Here is a 20,991-nt window from a genome sequence, read left to right on the forward strand (position 1 = left end):
AGCCAAGGCTGTTTTGAGACAGAGAAACCCTGTCTCGAAACAAAAAAACCAAAACCCTCACCTTTCCTCACCATTCTAGAGTTGGGCATGATAGGGCATGCGTGTCATTCTAGCATTTGGGAGGCTGAGGCAGGAAGTTTGTCTGACCTGGGCTTGTGTATCAAACACTAGATTAGCCAGGACTATATAGATTCTGTCTCAAAAACAACACTGCTCACCAAACCCCAAACAAAACAATCTTTCACGTTTTAGGAGCCTATGCTGATCTCTGGGTAGATTTTATGTCTATCTTTATATTCCTACAAAATAATGAACTTAAAAATTTATTTGCAGGGCTGGATAGGTGGCTCAGTGGTTAAGAGCACACTGACTACTCTTTCAGAGGTCATGAGTTCAATTCCCAGCAACCACATGGTGGCTCACAACCATTTGTAATGGGATCTGATGCCCTATTCTGGTATGTGTCTGAAGACAGCTACAGTGTACTCATGTATAAAATAAATAAATGAATGGATGAATAAATAAGTAAACAAACAAACAAAAATCTATTTGTATTCTTCTCATTGCGTTGTTAAAGGGAATTGAAGCAAGAGCTAGTTTTGAAACCACAGCCCAAATAATTTCACTTCTCACGCCCTCCTAACTTTGGAAATTACATATTTATTGACCCCTGAGCTGTGAAATTTAAATGAGGTGAAATATGGAGCAATTTGTGTCCCAGCAGAGGAAAGTTCAAAATTCTAGGTCAATTGGCCCTGCTGGCATTATATTTATACAGAAAATCTTCGGACCTTTTCTTGTTTTTGTCTCTTAAGATAGTGTCTCATGTAGACCAGGCTGGCCTTGAACTCTCTAAGCACCCAAGGACAACTTTGAACCTGTGATCTTCTTGTCTACACCACCACAGTCTCTGAGCACTGGAATACAGGCTGTTGTACAGGACTATGAGCCAAAGGACTGCCATCTTCAGGATTTCAGCTGAGCTTGCTAGCCAAAGTTCACCACGGGGGGGGGGGGGGGAGTGCTTTCTGACGTCATCAAGAAGGAAAGAGGAATGGGGGGGGGCATAGAATTCCCAACCAGTTGTATGCAATTCTGCTTGAAGGTGTCTTTGGGAGTGGAGGACTGTCTCTGGGTGGAGCTATGGTGGGACACGGAGGGCTGGGACTCAATGCACACAGCTAAATGGGTGTACTGGCTGGTTTTGTGTGTCAATTTGACACAAGCTGAAGTTATCACAGAGAAAGGAGCCTCCTTTGAGGAAATGCCTCCATGAGATCCAGCTGTAAGGCATTTTCTCAATTAATGATCAAGGATGGGAGGGCCCATTGTGGGCGGTACCATCCCTAGGCTGGTGCTCCTGGGTTCTATAAGAAAGCAGGCTGAGCAAGCCAGGAGAAGCAACCCAGTAAGCAGCACTTCTCTATGGTCTCTGCATCGGCTCCTGCCTCCAAGTTCCTGCCCTGTGTGAGTTCTTGTCCTGACTTCCTTTGGTGATGAACAGCAATGTGGAAGTGTAAACTGAATAAACCCTTTCTTTCCCAACTTCCTTCTTGGTCATGATGTTGTGTGCAGGAATACAAACCCTGACTCAAGACAATGGAAGTGATCCTGTATGTTTGTTTGGTGCTGAACTTCCAGTGTGGCTGTTTTAAAACCACCCATAGTCCCACCTCACCCCTGGCTCTGTAAATAAGCCTAATAAATTCATTGGTTCCTCAGGTTGAACTTCAGTGGTAGTTGGGACTGAAGGAGGGTGTAGATGATGTATTTATAGCTCCCCCAGGGAAGGAATTTTAGCAGCATAGGCATGCATCATAAAGCCTAGCTGCTTGTAATTTCTTAAGGCAGATGAGAGAACTCCTGTAAGGCATTGGGTTACTACCCATCCATCTGTGATTTGCTCAGATAAGCAGTTTCCTTTTTGTATTAGCTGTATATCTTTCTAGCTTCTGGTAGTTCCATAGTGATCTGTCATTAAAGCAGCATATTCTAATTTTTTTTTTTTTATTTCTAAATCTTTTTTTTTTTAAACAGAGTCTTGGCATTTCCTGTATGACCTCTCACTGAAACACTCCTTGCTTTCAAAGTTTAAAAAAGAGCTTTGCGTGAATTGAAATTTGAGGGCTACAGACCACCATTTTTCCTCATTGGTAAAATTGGGGTAAAAATACTGATTTTGCCTAACGTGGTGGTTTACCCTTGTAACCCAGCACTCGGGTAGGTTGAGTCAGGAGGATTGAGAGTTCGAAGTCACCAGGGCTACAGTGTGAAGTTCTGTCTCAAAAACCCAGCTTATTTTGTAAAGTTGTTTGAAGATAACCAGCATTACAGTTCTTAACATGTGTTGCTCAAAGGTGATGTGTCATCACGGTAGGAAAAGGACAAAGATGTTCTCTGGACATCTTTGGCCTTGGGGAAGCCTGGCCCTTTAAGAGAGCGCCGCCCCAGCCTTCAGCGCGCGTCTCCCGCCCCGCCCCGCCTCTCGGGTTTGGAGGCGGGAACCTTCGAACCCGGAACTGACGGCCACGCGTAGCCGGCACGGCCAATCGGCGTCCCGGAAGGAGCGAGCTGAAGCAACTGAGCCAGTGAATGACAGCAGCGCCGCCCGCCGGTCGCGGCCGCAGCCCTGCCGGTGCCCCGAGCTCCTGTCAACGCGCCCCTCAGGAAGGCGAGTGGCGTGCCTTCACGCCGCGCCTCCCCGCGCGTCTCTGGCCCAGCGGGGTCTCCCTGCTCTCCCCGGCCCCTGCCCCGCTGTCCCTCCGCTGCTGGCGCCATGGGCAGCGAGCAGAGCGCGGAGGCCGAGAGCCGCCCCGGCGATCTGAACGCCTCAGGTCGGTGCCTCACCTCCCGCACGGGTGTTGTTGGCGGAGCCGAGGGCCCCGGTGGGGGCCCCTCAGTGTGCCCTAACACAGAAAAAGCGTGGCCTCCCGCCCTAGTCCTGGTCTCCTAAACCGGCTCGCTCAGCTTCACTAAATCTTAAAAGACAACCTCCTTAAATGTTCGGTTCCAGGAATCGCCACTGACGCCTGAGATTTGGCTCAACACTGGATTGATCATACCCAGGACCTCTATGATCAGGTTTTCTGAAAATCGGGGTGTCGAGGTACCTTTTCAGAAGGGACCTGTGAGCACTGGGTGGTCACTTTCAATATTTGGGTGCAAATATGTTGAGAAACTGCTCTTTCCACTCAGGTGGCAGGCAGTCTTAGTGTATCTTCACATTTTTTTTAGATTTCTCTAAGCGTTTGGGGTAGGAATTGGAAGGGTATTGTGCCGGACCTGTAGAGAGTGCTCAATAAAACAGCTGGTAATTGAAAACCATTTGGTCCTTCTGTTGTTGTCACTTAGGTAACCTCTGAGAGTGCCCTAGGTAGGCTCAAGGGTTGCAAGCCTAATTAGTTAAAAATCTCTGACTGCAAAAGAGTCTCAGAATGGCCCTCTACTTGGTAACCTTTGCCACCCAGAAATGTGGAAGCTAACCGATGTAGGGATGATGCATGCTGAAGGGCGTTCCTCCAGAGGAGTTCCTTCAAGACCTGCAGTTAGGCGCTTGCATCTACCAGCTTTGTTGTGTTCTGATTCCTTGGAACGCCTAGAGTGTCATGCCTATCCTTAACAAACCGGCAAAAATGGCTCATCTCTTACTTTTCTGTGTCAGGCCAGAAGCATACTTTTGGGGAAGTAGTGTGGCATTCTATCGTACAGTTGCTCATCTGGGAGTCGACAGCATAGGCTTGCTTATTTGGGTAATTTTTATAGTATACCCACTTTTGCCCACATCTTTATGAATAAATAATACCTAAATGCTTTGATGTCCCTTTTTCTTTGAGTCTGGGGAGAGGAGGAATCGTGTCATTTATAGCAGAAAAGACTGGTACTGCTTTTGTAAAGTGTTAGATAGATGACAAAGCCAGGATAAACTTTTCTTGAAAAAAGCAATAAAAGGAGCAGCTTTTGTATGCATTTGTTGTCGTCTGCCCTTCCCCTCCTCCCCTCCCCCAGCAAGGTCAGGCTTCAGGAGCGGCTAGCTTCCAGAAGGCAGTAGTTCTGTGATATCTACCCTCAGATCAGACTGATGGGCCTGAGTGTACTTATTGTCTAGTAGAACTTCCCAGTGTAAGAAATTTTAGGGATTCATTCTTGTTCTGGCCAGGACATTATTTGGGTAAGAGGATATCTTGTTCTGGAGGCTCCTTGTAGGTCTACATTGACATGCCTCAGAAGTAATACTCCCATTTTCTCAGTGTTGCCTCTGCCTGAAATGGTCCTGTGGATGGTTCCTGCCCTCTGTACACTAATGCTGCACCAAAGCGACCTGGAGCCTTAGGGATAGGCTTATAATTTGGGGTTGGAACCAGAGGTCTTGGCCACTACTGGGTCTGTTCACCACACCCAGCTGGCTCTGATAGGCTAGAGAGACACCTTTGCATTCTGTGTCACTAAGAAGAACCTTTGTACCAAGAGACCCTCAGTACCTTTCCTAAATCTGTTTCTAGGGCTGCTGACCCTGGGCAAATCTGTAAACGACATTCAGATCAGAACAATCAAAGAAGGAGACGTTAAAAAAAAATCTGCTTATATTTTTCTGTGTCGAGTAATAAAATGTGTGGTTATAAAAGAAGTTCATGTTATATGTTTCTGTATGTATGAGGGTTTTTCAATCTGTATCTATGTCTGTATATCTCAGTGGTAGGACAATTGCCTAGTATGTGAGAGGCTCGGGGTATAATCCTCAGTACCACAGAGAGGGGAAAAAATTAGAAATTCCCCATAATTCTACCTGTGCCAGCCCCTATTAGGAAATAACTACATTTGGTTATGTAAAAATATTATTTTCTTCCTTTCAGACTATGTTTTATGTAGTCCTAATGAATCTATATTCCCCAAGACCATTGATGATTTTTTTTTAACAAAAAATTATTATGTGTCTAGGTGTTTTGTCTCTATGTCATGTCTGTGCACTATATATATGTACTGCTTGAGAAGGCCATAGAGGGCCACTGGATCAACTAGAACTGGAATTACAAATGGTTGTGAACCAACATGTAGCTGCTAGAAATTGAACCAGGGTCTTCTGGAAGAGCAGCCAGTGCCCTTAAGTGGTGAAGCATATCTCTAATCCCTGTTGCTGAAGCTTGGATTTACCTGTATCTACCGCCTAAGTTCTGGAATCACAGATGCGGGCCACTTGTCCAGCTGAGTTACATCCCCCACATAAATAGTCTTTGTTTGTTTGTTTAGTCTTATTTTTTATTGGTGTTTTTTCCCCCCTCACTATGTAGTTCTGGCGCTCCAGGAATTCACTATGTAGACCAGGCTGGCCTTGAACTCACAGAGATCTGCCTGTCTCTCTGCCTATGGAATGCTGAGATTAAAGGCATGTACACCAGTCTTTTAGTAAAAACAAAACAAACTTTAACCCAATATAACATTTCAAAGACAAAAAGTAGCCAGTACCTCTCTTGGAAGAAGTAGTTTGTCATTTCAAATAAGGATGGTTTTCAAAGAGAACCCATTAAGATCAGAAAATCTCTCACTATGAACTACTCTTTCTAATGACTGTTGGTGAGCAGTGGTGACTCTTGAGCATGTGGTTACTGATCTGAGTAACTTTATCTGCAGTGACTCCATCTCCGGCTAAACATCGGGCCAAGATGGATGATATCGTGGTGGTAGCTCAGGGCTCTCAGGCCTCAAGGAATGTCAGCAATGATCCCGATGTCATCAAGCTACAAGAGATTCCAACCTTCCAGCCCCTTTTAAAAGGTAAGAGGATTTTGCAGTATTTGGACTTGTTGGGGAGGTTTACGTATGACCCCACCACTCTTTTGTCTCTTAGGTCTTTCCTTAATTGGCGTATTCTCTGAAAAGTCTTCCATGAATGTCCTGTCTCAAATTGGAGTCTCTTCTCTGCCCGTTTTTTTTTTTTTCCCTGTAGCACTTAATCACCATTGAACATTGAATTAGGAACATTTTTACATTTATCTGTTTAGTGTGTGTGTGTGTGTGTATCTGTCTGTCTGGGTATGCATGTTACAGCTTGCATATGGAGGTCAAAGGAAAACTTTTGGGAGTAGGTTCCTTTCTATTACTGAAGCCCAGCACTTGAGATAGAACCTGATCTAAGATAAGGATCAAGTAAATCAATGAGGTGTTGCTGGAGGTGGCCCTTCCCTGCAGTATTTCTGTGAAAAGATTTTTATTATTATTATTTTTTTCCGATCTGGATGTGGTTTAGGGGGACTAGTTCAGACTCATAGAAAGATTCTGTCACCACTAATGCACTGGTAATTCATTCTGGCTACTTTGTTGCGTGAGAGAAAAGTGTGCTTATGAGAGGAGTGGTTACCTACCCGATTATCAGATTCCTAGGTACTTTATATGAAGACCATAGCCTTGTTGTTTTCATATCTACATTAAGTGGAGTTGATTTTCTTTACCTTTTGTGTGGGTGTGTGTATGCATGAATGCTGTGTGGGTGCATATTTGGAGGCCACAGGTCAGCCTCCAATATTTGCTCTCAGGATACGTCCATTTTGTTTCTTGAAATTGGTCTCTCATTTGGACCTGGGACTTGCTACTTAGACTAGACCAACTGGCCTCAAGTATCTGACTTGTCTCCAAATACCCAGGGTTGGAATTACAAGTGTGTGCTACCACTTGCAGTTTTTGATGTGGTTTCTGGGGATGGAACTTAGGGTCTCAATGCTTGCATGATAAGCACTTTAATAACTGAGCTACCTCTCCATTCCTGAAGATGGATTTCTATCAACTGAATGATGCTTCTGCTGTAGAAATTCTGAGTCCTTGCCTCTCCCTCCTCCCAAAATACCCAAAACAAAATCTAGCTATAATGAGCATAAATAAATATGGTTTACTTGACTTGCATTTATCTTCATTTTTCTTTCTTTCTCTCTCTCTTTCTTTCTTTCTCTCTCTTTCTCTCTCTCTCTCTCTTTCTTTTTTTTGAGAACAATACCACAGACTGAGAAATTTATAAAGAAAAGAGGTTAAGTTACCTTATACTTCTTGATGTTGAAGACCTTGACACTGACATCCTCATGGCATTTGGTGACAGCGTCTCTGCTGGGTCATGACATGAAGAAGGACATCAGAAAGCAATGAAAGCTGCTGTCTTGTTCTCTCTTTCTCCTCAAAGCCATTCATGCAATCTTAGGGCCCCGACTTTATGACCACATCCCATCCTCATTACCTTCCAAAGGCCCTGCCTCCAAATACCATTAGTCTATACCCTGGGGGGAGTAAAATTTCTATATGAACTCTAGAGGTGACAAATACCTAGATAAGAGCAAGCTGGTGTAATAGACTCTACAAAGATATCTTACATAGTTATTTATATAAAATGTACCATGGCCTTACATATATACACATACCGTCCTTGTAATTCTTGCGTCATTGAATTTGTTTAAGTGATATCTGCAAGATCAGCCATCTGTCAGATAGAGATTGCACTTGAAACTTCTTCACCAAAGTCACATCCTACCTAGTTACTCCATTCTGTGCTGTGCCTAACAAAAACAAATAGCACATCCAGGTGATCTATGGGTCATCGTATTCTTCACAGTAACTCATCTACTTTATAGAAGAGGCCATCCGAGATTTCACTCTCCTCTGTGCTTGCTACCAGAGTAGGCTTTGATAAACCTTCTGCATGATGAAAGAACATACTACATCCTGTTACTTACCCATCTTCTCATTTCCCCTGATTTTGTGGAATAATATTCTCCAAAGAAGCCAGCATTAATGAGATTTCTACTCTAACATATACTTCCTTGCCCAATCTTCAGAAACTTAACAGCTGGATATTGATCTTCTGCATTCTACCCTTCCTGGATCTGTATGGAATACAGTTCACAGTCAGTTTTCATGTGCCTTCTTCAACCTCTCACTCCCCAAAATCTTCTTGTCCTTTTTTTTGTTTGTTTGTTTTTTGAGGCAGGGTTTCTCTGTGTAGCCCTGGCTGTCCTGGAACTCACTCTGTAGACCAGGCTAGCCTCAAACTCAGAAATCACCTGCCTCTGCCTCCCAAGTGCTGGGATTAAAGGCGTGAGGCACCACTGCCCAGCCTTCTTGTCCTTCATGAGTCTTCTGTGACTAATTCTTGTCCTTTTCACTCAAGGAAAAATACAAAAAGCAAAACCAAATTTGAGATACACTTAGTAATGTTCTGGGGTCAGTTGTTGAAGTAATTCACATGAGAATAAACTGACTAGTAGGAAAGCATCTAGGAGAAGGCTTGGTATTGAGACACTAACATGAATTTAAGGTCATCATAGGTCATCCATCTTGAACATTAGTGATGTGTGAAACAAGTGAGTGTGTTGCAAGTTGATGCACCTGGACTTGGTTACCTTGGTAACTAGGTTGTAATCACCATCTAACTACTTTGAGAATAGGTTATAGCAGAGAGGAAAGAAAAGCTGGTGAGGGCAGGTGACTCTGGGTGCTTATCTGGGTTTGGCTAAACAAGATAGAGCACTCTCTTGATTAGAAATGGTAAGCTGTGTTCAGACCACAGACACAAACAACAGGCAGTGAGTATTTACAGATGCTTGTGTTTCATTTGTGAACAAGAAATTCTTTGGATAGTGTTTAGAAAAGGCAGGTGGACAGGAAAATTAAGTAAACTAATGAATATAGTTGATAACAATAGTGTCCAAGTCCCCTCAGCACTTCCCTATGATAGCCATTTTGTTTTTTACTGTATAGATTAAAACATTGGGATTCACCTTAAATTCCTGGCCTAAAGTCACTGGCTATAGCAATCGCCCATTTTCAGTTGGCAATGGGACATGCCACCCATAGAGTAAGACTTGTTCCCTGAGCAGAGCCTATTCTATAAATCATGGCTATCCCAGGGAGAGGGTATGTGTGTGCAAGCTTGTTTGGATTTTAGGTGTCCAATTTTTAGTAGAGCCTCCTGCCTTAACATTGTTCTGCCTGGTAATTGAAAGCTGAGCCCCTGTCTGATGGGCAGGAGTTGCAGGAGACTCATGACGGTTGCCTTTTTACTGCCATGTCCTTTTTCACCTTGCTTTCAGGGTGAGGCAATTTCTTAAAGTAGAAAAACAAAGGCCACCCAGTAAAGGCTGTACCCCCAGTTTTGATTTCAGAGAGCCTTTATTCAAGTTAATGACAGCTTATTCTTTCAAAACAATATATTCAACTAATACAGAGTTCACTATTGTTCCATAATGTCATATGATGTAATGTAATGCTGGTGGGTGATCTGCAGAGGCAGAGACTGGGCGAGTTTGAGGTTATTTGTATGACTGAGGTAATGTTTGCATTTTAAGAAGCAAGCAGATTCTTTGGTTTTAACTCTTTTTGCATAAATATACCAGGGCATAATTTATTCTGTATAATACAAATATCTGTTCCTCTCATTTTTTTCAAGTCAAAGAATTTTTATTTTTCATAGCAACCTCTGAGTTAGCAATTTATTTTCATATGTAAAATACTTACTGGGAAATGGAAGACAACTAGAAAGTAGCAGTGTGGCCATGCCAGAACACAGAAGCAAATTGTTGATTTCATGTATGTTACTAAGATGCCAATGAATTAAATAAGCCCTATACATTTCTTAGTTAAGTTTTAACCACTCACTTTTTAAAATGAAGCTGACTCTATATCATTCTATAGGAATGAAGCATTCGTAAGAGAGATACATTATTGTTTTTATGTCAAAATTAGAAAGAATGTCCTCTTCATTTTTAGTGGATGAATAGATGTGCATACACTTATGCGTTGTTTGTAATTGACCTGCCATTTTTGTTCATGACCTTGGATATAACATAAGGGGTTGTTTTCTTGCCTAAGAAAGGACTGTCCTTGTTATGAGCGAGGAAATCAGGCTTATACAACTTGGATGCTTATGTGACACTAAGCAGCTTTGTTGGGTGTTCTGAGAGTGGGTGTTAAGAACAGAAGGCATGTGAAACGGATTCTTATTATTAAAGAGTTTAGAGCTCCGTGAGGTGGTACATGCCTGTAATCCTAACACCACAAGGCAGAGCTAGAAAGATAGTTTGTGGCAAGCCTGGGCATAAAATACAAAGAAAAGGAAAGCCAAAACAAAGAAACAAAGCCAGCCTTTTGGCCTTTTTTGGGGGGGAGTTAAATTACATAGAGCAGCAGTGAAGGGTCTTAGAACACGGAGAACTGTACTTAACTGGGGGGTGGGGGGATGAAGCAGTAGGAAAGGATGGGGAAGAGTAAGAGGGAGTGAGACTTCACAGAACCAGTTTCTCTGCTGTGTGCTGTTCCTCTAACCAGCTCCTCCTCTGTCATTCAGAAAGATCAAACATAAAGTCTTCCACATTCATCAGTCTCTAGCCAGACATCACAGAGTTGGAAAGTGGTGTAACAATGGAAAGGCTGAGAGGATGGACCTTAACCAGAGCCACAGTCTTCTTTGAACAGTTTAAAGTGTCTCCAAGCACAGGTTGATCCTAAATACAGTTTCTCCCAAATACCATATTGGAAATGTTGGTAGCTTATTTCTGACTACCCTGTAGATTTATTTGTGTGTCTAGTACCTGTTGAGTTAAGCTTTTCAACATGAACTATTAACCAGCAAAGAACCAGCGTCACTGAGTGAAAGGAAATACTGGGTGAAGAGTTGCTTAAATCGACTGGGAAGGCGAAGCCACCTCACCAGAGCAGCTTCCGTGTTCTGTTCTTGCTAGCCAGCCCCTGGCCTGCATCCATTGTTTCTTTCCATCAGATCTCAGAGATGTCTACTTGTGTTGTAACACCCACACACATTTACTTTGCTTCTGCACTTCTTTCCCTCCAGTGTCTGGCTTAGTGTACCTGTTTTCTCTTGTTGAGATACATACAGAAAGGATTTTTTAAAAGATTAACTTTGTTGAGACTCCATTGCCCCTTCTGGGTTTGCTCTTTTGTTTAAATCTCTGCTGCCAAAGCTACTCTAAATGGTCACTACATGTCCCTTTCTGCTTTTGCCATTCTTGAAGGCTTTATTTATTTTGGTGTGTGCATGTGCACACACATACTATAGCACATCTTGTAGGTCATGTCTCTCCTCACCATGTGAGATCTTGGGATCCAACTTGGGTCATGAGGCTTGGCAGCAAGCACCTCTTGCTTGTGCCATCCCTGCAGCCTGCCCTTACTTCACTGATATGCTTCTGTAGAGAAATGCATGTTCTCTTTTCATGCCTGACGTTTGTCCTCAGGGCACAGCTGCCTCTTTCTTTTCATATTTAATGCACATTTTCATCTCACTTTCTAAATTTCCTTTTTGTGTCATTGCTCTGTGCCAATCTCACAGTGCTAGGGTCTTTGGGCTGCTTTGTTTTTCTTTGCCCAGTGCTCTTCTAGAGAAACAAGCTTCTAAGGACCTTGAGTATTTTGAAAGTAGACATCAAGATGATTTTAAATTTGTGCTGTTAACCTCAACTTTTTGTCCCATCTCTTTAGCTATGAACTAGTAACTTTCCCATGTTCCATTCCTTTTTTCCTTTGGTTTTCTGAGAGGGTTTTCTGTATAACTGACCGGAGTGCTGGGATTAAAGGCATGTGTTTGTCACTGCTGCCCGGCCTTTTTTTTTTTTTTTTTTAATTAAAATTTTTATTTTACTGTATATGTATGGATGCCTTGCTTGTAAATTAGTTAGGTTTTTTTGTTTCTGTTTTGTTTTTCTTGTTTGTTTTTGTCAACTTGACACCAACTGTGTCTAGGAAGAAGGACCATAATGCCATCAGATTGGCTTTTAGGCAAGTCTCTGGGCGTTGGATACCCAGGAGCTGGAGATTCTTGATTATTGATATGGAGGGTGGCACCAACTGTGAGCAGGTAGTCCTGGGCCATTGTATAAGTTATCAAATTGGGGGATGGAGAGATGGCTGAGGAGTGCTGGCCGTTCTTCCAGAGGACATGGTTTCATGGGTTCATTTCCCAGTACCAACATGGTGGCTCACAAACACCTGTATCTCTAGTCCCAAGTGATTTGATGTCTTTTTCTGGTCTTCGTGGACATGAGGCACACAAAAAGTACACAGATATACATACATGGAAAAACATTCATAAAAATAAAATGTAAAAATCATAAAAAAAAAGAAGAAAGAAAGCAGACTGAACAAACCATAGCCAGTAAGCAACAATCATCCCTGTCTCTGCCTTGGGTTCCTGCCCTAATGTCTCTTAATGATGAACTGTAAGCAATTTGCTAAAATATGTACTTTCCTCCTAAGTTGCTTTTGGTCATGGTGTTTATCATAGCAATAAAAAGCAAGCCAAGACAGCTTGAATGTATGTCTATGCACCAAGGTATTTATCTCTCCAGGCCCATGTACTGATCCTTTAAATTCAGAATATTCCGTCTTCTGCTTATGTATGTATGTATGTATGTATTTATTTACCTTATTCAATAAATATAGAAAGCCCCATCAACCCTGGTACTGAGGGTGAAATTCAGGGCCTTGCACATGCTAGGTAAGCAAACACTCTATCACAGAGATACGTTTCCAGCCAGCCTAATGCCATTTTTTTTTTTTTATTTGTGTTTGCAAGTGTTTGTGCATTTATGTGTGTATGTATGTGGAGGTTAGAGTATAACCTTAGTGTCAATTCCTCTGTTACTACCCACCTTTTTTATTTAAAAAAATGATATTTATATTTATGTGTGAATGTGTGTGTGTACATGTGTGTGTGTCTGCTCACAGAGGCCACAAGTAAACATTGGATACCCAGGAGCTAGAGATACAGGTGTTTGTGAGCTGCCCATCATAGGTGCTGGAAGCTGAACTTGGGTCCTTTGGAAGACCAGCAAACACTCTTAATTGCTGAACCATCTCTCTAGTCCTGGTCACACAATCTCCCCCCCCCCCCCTTTTTTTTTTCTCACTAGCCTGGAATTTACCAAGTATCAGCTGATTTGCCAGTGAGGTCCAGGGACCTGCTGTGCTGTCTCCACGTTGTCAGTGCTTACTGTCACACTTGGTTCTATTTTTTTGTTTGTTTTTGTTTTTAATGTGTGTTCTGTAGGTGCAGTTCAGGTCCTCATGCTTGTGAAGCAAGCCCCTTACTGACTGGCCTATCTCCCCAGTCCCCCGAGACTATTTATTTACTTATTTGTTACATATTCAATGTTCTGCCTGCATGTATGTCTGCATACATACCTGCAGGGCAGAAAAGGGCACCAGATCTCATTATAGATGGTTATGAGCTACCATGTGGTTGCTGGGAATTGAACTCTAGTAGAACAGCCAGTGCTCTTAGCCTCTGAGCCATCTCTCCAGCCCCTGAGTCACATTCTTTTTGAGACTTTTAAAAAATCAGGTGATAATGTACATGTGAATGTCTTCCTCAAGAGACATGGATCTTATGATGCTGGGTGTCGAGTTCTCTAGGTGTCAGTTAGGTCAGAGTATAGTTAATAGTGTTCATATCTTTTTTGATTTATTTAATGTCATCATTTACTAAAATAGAAATGTAAAACACCCAGCTATGGTTGACAGTTTGCCTTATTAGTTTTTGCCAGCTTTTGCTTTGTGTAGTTTGGGAATCTATCTTCAGGCTCAGTAATGATTACATATTGATCTTTCTCATCATTATGAAATTTCTGACTGTGATGTTGTCCCATCATGTGCTGTGTTTTGCCTTTCTTATAGTTATTCTTGTATAGTCTTTCCATTCTTTATTTTTAATCTATTTATGTCTTTATGTTGAAAGTATATGTCTTGTAGTGAGTAGTCGGCTGCTGCTTTTGTGTGAGGTCTCAGTCTACATGTAGTCCTGTAACACTTGATCTGACTACATTTGAATCTACCATTTAGTTTATTTTTTATGCCCTGTGCTTTGCTTCCTTCATACATTTCTGTCATTTTTAGATCAATTGAATATTTGAGCATTCTATTTTCCCCCATTTTTGTTTGTTTTGTTAAAAAACATCTTGTTCTGTAGTCCGAGTTGGCCTTACTTGAGACCAGCTGATTTCATTTTCATTTGGTCTAAAAATTCTAGTATATCTTGCAGCTAAAAAATGTCATTTTTACCCAGGTTGTTACAAAACCCTTAAACAATGAGTACAAAAAGTACTCACTGTTTTTGAACAGATCCAGCAAGACCGTGACTCTCATCTTCCAACCCTCTCTCTTTACCACTTAAAAAAAATCTGTTGCTGCTTTTTCTTTTGTTGTTATTATTTTTGGGTTTTGGTTAATTTTTGAGATAGTTTCATGAAACTCAGGCTGGCCTCTAACTTGTCATATAACCAAAGCTGACCTTGAATCCTCTGCCCTCCGTCTTCCACCTCCCAAGTGCTAGGATTATGGGGCATGTGCTGCCACGTCCAGCTTGAGGGGTTTTTGGAATTAATTATACTGTCATGGCTGCACAATTCTTTGCTAATGTTATCATCTCTTGTACAGCGACCAGCTTGCATTCTATTACAGGGAAGAGGTTTCTTCTTCCATTTGTTTAGTCGTTTATTTACTGAAGTGAGTGTAGAACACGGCTCCTGTTCGTGTTTGTTTTGTTTCTGTTTGCAAGTGAAGTTCACTCCAGCCATGTTCAGCTGCACACTTTTAGTCTAATTCCTCAGGGCCCTTTGCTCATGCTTTCCCTTGGATTCTGGACCAATATCATGCTGCCCCTGCCTGACCCTAGCCCTAGAGTCGGGTACTTTTCAAAGTATTCCCTGGGTCTTCTAGTGGAAAATGACATTGAGGAAACCATCCGTCTCCATACTTCCTGAGTGGTTTAGCTAGGAAATGCATGTGTGTGTTTCCATGTACATATGCATACTTAACCAGTGTGTGATTGCTGTGTTTATACCTGTATTTTTAAAATAACGACCTTACACTAATATGTGTTCTCTGATAACTTTCTAATTAAATTTGTGTGGGTGCATGCATGATACATCTGTGTCAGCACATATGCTACTGTACGTATGTGGAGGTCAGAGGACAACTTTGTAGACTGTATTCTCTTTACTCCTTTAAAACATCTGGAGATAAACTCAGGTCACCAAGATTGCATAGCAAACACCTTTACCTTCTGAGCCATCTCTCTGGCCTGGTTCATCCCTGTTTGTTTTAATCAAGTATTATTGGTTAGTATTTCTTTTTAATATCTTGCCCCTACATCTTTCTTCTTGTGAGACTCAGTCGGTCTATTGTTAGACCATTTTTCCTAGGCTATTATTGCCTCCTTTCCCTTCTTGTTCTCCCTCTTCTTTCTCTCTCTCTCTCTCTCTCTCTCTCTCTCTCTCTCTCTCTCTCTCTCCCCCCTTCTCCTTCTCTTCTTCCTTTTCTGTCTGTCTGTCTGTCTGTCTGTCTGTCTGTCTATCTATGGCTTTTCTGTGTATCCCAGGCTGTCTTGGAAGTCCCTCTGTAGTATGTCCTCCAACTCAGAGATCCACCTGCTTTTGCCTCCCAAGTGCTGGAATTGAAGGCTTGAGCCATCATTACCCAGCTCGCTCTTTCCTCCTCCCTTTAATTCCCTCCCTCCCTCCCTTCCTTCCTCCCTCCCTCCCTCCCTCCCTCCCTTCCTTCTGTCCTTTTTCCTTTCTTTCATATAGTCTTTAGAGTCTTTCTATATACCCAGCTCAGACTGACCTACAACTCATTATGTAGGCCAAGCTGGCTTTATGTATCCTCCGGCTACAGGCAGGCTCCTAACACCCAGCCTTCCCATTTGTTTTCTCTCTGCAGTGCTGGGGTCAAACCCCACCTTTAGCAAACAGGCACACTGTTGTGGTCTCCATCTCCAGGCCTGGTACAGCTTTCAGTTTTTAATTTTAGTCTTTTTTCCTTTCTATCTTTATTCTGGATTGTTTTCATTGCTGTTTCTAAATTCAGTGGTCTAGTTTCTCTTTTGTCTATACTGTTCTAAATCCATCTAATATTCTTAAATCAGATACTTTGTTGTTCAGCTTTAAATAGCTGCCCTGAATCTCTTTCATTTGTCTGCTTATGCTATCTTTTTCTGATTTGATATCTGAGTGCATTTATATTGGCTTTTTTCTCATTCATTTTTTCTGGCTTGTGTTTTTAATTGATCAAACATTCTCTTTGCTACAAGTCCTCTTCCTTACCTTCTTCACATGTCCGTAAGTTTCTTATAGGCTAAACATTACAGATATTACAGTTTTAGTTGCTGTGTTCCATTGAAGGATATTGGAATTTGCTCTGTTGTACATGTCACTTATTATTTATTTTTGAACTTTTTTCCTTTTCCCTCCTTTTTGAGACAGAGTTTCTTTATATAACTCTGGCTGTCCTAGAACTAATTGTGTAGACCAGGGTGGCCTCAGACTTACAGATCCACTGCCTTTGCCTCTGAGTGCTAGGATACCACCATGCCCAGCTTTATTGCAGGTTCCTTATAATCAGTGTGATCCTTTCTAGGCGTGTCTGTTTCCCAGTTCTGTTCTCTAAAGCAGTCTTTTTAAAAAGAGTTATTTATTTTATGTATGAGCACACTGTAGCTATCTTTAGACAACCAGAAGAGGGCATTGGATCCCATTACAGATGGTCGTGAGCCCCTTTGTGAGTGCTGGGAATTGAACACAGGACTTCTGAAAGAGCAGTCAGTGCTCTTAACCACTGAGACATCTCTCCAGCCCCTCCGAAGCATCTTTTTCATTTGTTGTTGGTTTTTGTTTGTTTTTGGAGATAGGGTTTTATGTAGATAAGAATGACCTTGAACTCCTGATCCTCCTGTCTCCACTTCTGGAGACATTACATGTATGGGCTACCACAGCAGTCCTCAGTACATCATAACCCTTGCTACCAAGTTGATAGACCCCTCTGCCCTCTGTGCTGTACCTGTGGGAGCTCCACCAGTGACCCCAGTGTCTACCCAGCATCTTCTCTCTGTGCCTAGTGGTAATAGGAGGTATGCTTGGCTTTGTGTGAGAATCAGAAATTGTTTGGCTTACCATTTTCTTGGTTGTTTCTCCAGCTTCATAGAATTTCACTCCACATATTTCTGATTAGTATTAGCTGGAGATTCACAGGCACACTGGTGCAGAGCTCAAATATCCCTTTACTGAGGTCTTGCCTCTCCCATGGTTTGATGTGTCAGCTGAAGACACTAGGTTTTCCAGTCCTGTACCCTCTCTCCAGATCAGTAAGGAAACTGGGCTTTTCTCAGAGATACCCTTTGCTGTGGACTGAATGTCTTTGTCAGTCCAAAACCGAAGGCTGCAACAGAATTCCTATGATTTTATGGGGAGATGAGATCTTAGACTTGTAGGTAATTTGATTATAAGACTGGCACCCTTAGGGGTGACATTTGTGCCCTTACAAGAGAAGATGAAAAGAAGAACATGCTTATCTTTGTCAGGTGATGACACAGTAAGCAGACCACCATTTATAAACTAGAGCCAGGTCTTTGGACTCTTGGGCCATAGATGTTCCAGGCTTCAGAACTAGAAGAAAGAAAGATTTGTTGACTAAGCCACCCATCCATGTTGTTCTAGTTACAGCAGCCATGACTAAGTCACCTCCCTGGTCTACATCCTGGAAACTGCCTCCAGGCTGTAAGCTAGGAAAATAGAATGCTTTGTTTTCCTTCTCTTTGGGACACTCTGGCACTGCCCATTGCAGAGCATCTGAAGAGTAGCTCAGATACTTTATCTGGTTTCTATTTGTCTATGACTGGAAGGCATAATAGTTAATTCTTTGTAGAAATTAGTAATTTCTATAAAAGTAGAAAAAAGAAAATTTTAATCTATTTTTTTAAAAATTTTTCCCTCTTTTTGCAACACGTTGCTAAGTGTCTGAGAGTGTTCAGACAGGACAAATGCAGATGTGCAACATGGCCACTGCCTTCAGGAACTTCAGTAGTTTGGTGGCCACTGAAACAGCTAAGTAACTCACAGTAACATAGGATGAGTAACACTGCTAGTGTGCTGAAAAGAATAGGCATGCATGGAAGGGGATTATTAACTTAGCCTGTAGAGCACTCTGTGGAGTAGGCTTGACAGAGAAACAAAACATCTGAGAGATTGCTATATAAAGACAGGGAGGGCATTCCAAGTTTTAAAATCTTCAATATAAACCAAACTGTATAAACTATATAAAACTATATAAACTATACAACTAACTCTTGGCTAAAATTATATTTGGGGTACACTGTAATCTAGATAGCCTGAGGTAAGGAGGTAAAATTCTGATTTGAGCTTAGGCTTTTTTTTCTCCCTGACTGAGGTAAGTTCTTCCTATATAGCCTAGACCATGATAGAAAAACACTTTAGTGCTGAACCATCCCTCTACTTCAGTAGTATACTTAGGTTTTAATTTCAGTTAGTCTCATGGTTAGCTCAGCTTGGATATGGTGCATCAGTCCTGTAATCCTAGCACTTGGAGGCAGAGGCGAAGGACTGCTGCAATTTGGAGATCAGCCTGGGCTGCATAGCAAGTTTCAGGTCTCCTCGGGCTCCCTAGTGAAACCCTCCCTCAAACAAACCAAAGTTAGAGGAATTGCCTGCATGTATACTGATTATCCATTATTTGTTATTTACGTTTGTAATTTGTGTTATATTCTGAATTTAAGTGGAAGTAAGTCTGTGGAACTGTCTCACTGTAAACATGCCTATCTGAGCTAGTTAAAATAATGCTGAAGTATGACAAGAAGAGATGCGTGTGTTTTCTCTGAAGCTCTGCTTTGTTAGTAGTTTGTGACAGCATCAAATTCTGTCAGTCATTTTAAATTTTTCTACTTTTCAAAAACGCTTTTTATACTTCTATTTTTAAGTATACTAGCATCTAGAAGTGATATGTCAATTTAGGAGAGATGAGGCTTTATAAATATTTCCAGAATTGAAAAAAAATTATGTTCTTTCCACTTCTCAGATTTTAACTGATGTTTGGAAAGCTTGATTTGGTAACAGTCTTACAGTATGCAGAGTTGACTGTAGTAGATAAGGTTTTTAACTCCTAAACAGAAGGGAGTCATATCCTAGATTTAGAACTGTGCTGTCTAAAATATTTATTCATCCATCTAAACAAATTTATTGATTCTCTTTGTTTATCAGCTATCTTTAGGCTGTCGATACAAAAGCAAAACCATGGTTGTGGTCCATGAAGAGTTCCTGGTGTTTTGTGGGGTGGGGGAACTGTCATGGCAGCACATAGTAAGGGCTCACAGATGTGGGGAACCTAAGGGAAGAAAAGTTAAAGGTCGAAACTTAAAGGTCGCTGAGAATCAGAACAGTGTGGAAGAACCTCTGGTCTCACTATTGTGGATTAAGCATGTCTTATTCTAAGTGCTTTGGAATATCAATGTTTTAGGTGTTAGAGTTTTTAGGTTTGGGTTATTTTCATAGCCTTTAGGTGTTTTAAAGTCTGAAACTTTTAAGCACTGACACTGTTTTCAAAAAGTTTCACATTTTAGGGTTTTTGAAGTAAGGATGCTCAATCTATAACTTCTTTGGAGAGGAGGGGTTCAAGACAGGGTTCCTCTGTGTAGTCTGGCTGTCCCAGAATTTGCTGTGTAGACCAGGCTGGCCTCAGACTCAGAGATCTGCCTCCTCTGCTTCTCAAGTGCTGGGAATAAAGACATGTGTTATCACTGTCTGGTGCAATCTGAAATTATTTCCAAAATGTTACTGTGTTTAACAGGCTACCAGGTGAAACTTTAAAAATGCTGGTGGTCAGCCCTGGTTTCAGAGCCACTTTCAAAGATAGTGAAATAAGGCATCTCTTTGTTACACAAGCATTCTAAGTGTTCTTGAATGGATGCACGGGCCATGCATTAGATAAACTAATTTGAAGATGGTGAATTTGAATTCTACTTATTGTCACAAAATTTAGATTATTCGGCTAATGAGTTTAGTGATGATTGCTACAAAGCTGTGCTGGGGATTAACCCCGGGCCTCGGGCACACTCGGCCAGCTCGGTAGCACAGCATCCTTCCTCAGCCCCTACACGTTTTTTTTTTTTTTTTTTTTTTAAAGAGATGTGATTTTGGAAACTTGCTACTGGACTTTGGGTTTTTAAGATCAGTCTCTAGTCTTCAGGTTTGTAGGCCAGTATCCTAACCCTCTGAGCCATCTAGCAAACCCAGCAGTTATGCTTTTGACAACACTTTTGCCACTAGATGTCACTAGAATAAAGCAGTTGGCCACAGAAGTGTCTGCACTCTGTGCCCAGTGTTTAGAGCATGGTCTCCCAGGCATCTGGATTTCTTTTAGAATCAGGTCACAGCTCACTTCAAATGCAAGTTAGCTGGAAAAGTATACATGTTCTGTGACGTAATAGTAATCTATAATTGCCTCTTGTAGTGTTTATCAAGACAGAGAAGGAAAAACTTCTGACCAGAGGAAACTCTATAGTGACCTTACATTGTATATATAGAAAACTTTTTTCAGCTTACCACTGTGCTCAAAGAAATAATTGTGTCTGTTGGAGACAGTTTGAATATCTGTCTGCTGGTGAGTGGATAAATAAAATACCACATGTACAGGAAATGGAGTAAAGTGCTATTTAGCACTAGAAAGAAACTAATGGATGAAGTGCAAACCACGATTGCATGGATTCAGGAGAGTCAGCCCACACTGGGAGACCCTCTCAGCAGGATGGAAGGAAAAACAGGTTGAACGCAATGATGTAAGTAGAAATCAACAGGTGAGAATTCCTAACTAAGTGATCTTAATTTTGCAGGTTATCTTTGGTCCTGCCTTGAGTCTGGGTAACATTGGACCTGAGTTAACTGGGTGTAGATGGAGTCATGCCATTTATTTTGTTTATTGTTAGTTCTTTGATAAGTTCCATACATGTGTGTAATGTATTCTGTTTACTCCTCTCTCTACCCTCTTATCCCCCTATCATCCCTATGAACCCCCTCACCTTGTCTCTTTCCATAGTTGACTTTTAGTTTGGTTTTGTGGGGCATTTTTTTAAAACTAGGGCTATCTGTGAGGCCATCATATTGGAACTGTCCCTTGGAGCCTGATAAGGGTCTTCAGTGGGTTATACAAGTAAAGACAGTG

At 41.7% G+C, this 20,991-nt stretch overlaps 1 protein-coding gene across 3 annotated transcripts in view; it reads left to right on the plus strand.

Moving 5' to 3' along the window:
* Positions 1 to 2,534: 2,534 nt before the first annotated feature.
* Borcs5 (BLOC-1 related complex subunit 5) overlaps positions 2,535 to 20,991 on the plus strand; it is a 68,258-nt gene continuing 49,801 nt past the window's right edge. Inside the window, exons 1-2 of one of the 3 annotated variants that reach the window (XM_076940677.1) lie at positions 2,535 to 2,834; positions 5,626 to 5,769. In XM_076940677.1, coding sequence (XP_076796792.1) covers positions 2,777 to 2,834; positions 5,626 to 5,769 — 202 coding nt within the window. In that variant the 5' untranslated portion in view covers positions 2,535 to 2,776. The other 2 variants (XM_034511853.2, XM_076940678.1) reach the window with 2 other exon arrangements.

The sequence above is a fragment of the Arvicanthis niloticus genome, chromosome 9 (genome assembly GCF_011762505.2).
Source record: "Arvicanthis niloticus isolate mArvNil1 chromosome 9, mArvNil1.pat.X, whole genome shotgun sequence".
NCBI classification, from domain to species: domain Eukaryota; kingdom Metazoa; phylum Chordata; class Mammalia; order Rodentia; family Muridae; genus Arvicanthis; species Arvicanthis niloticus.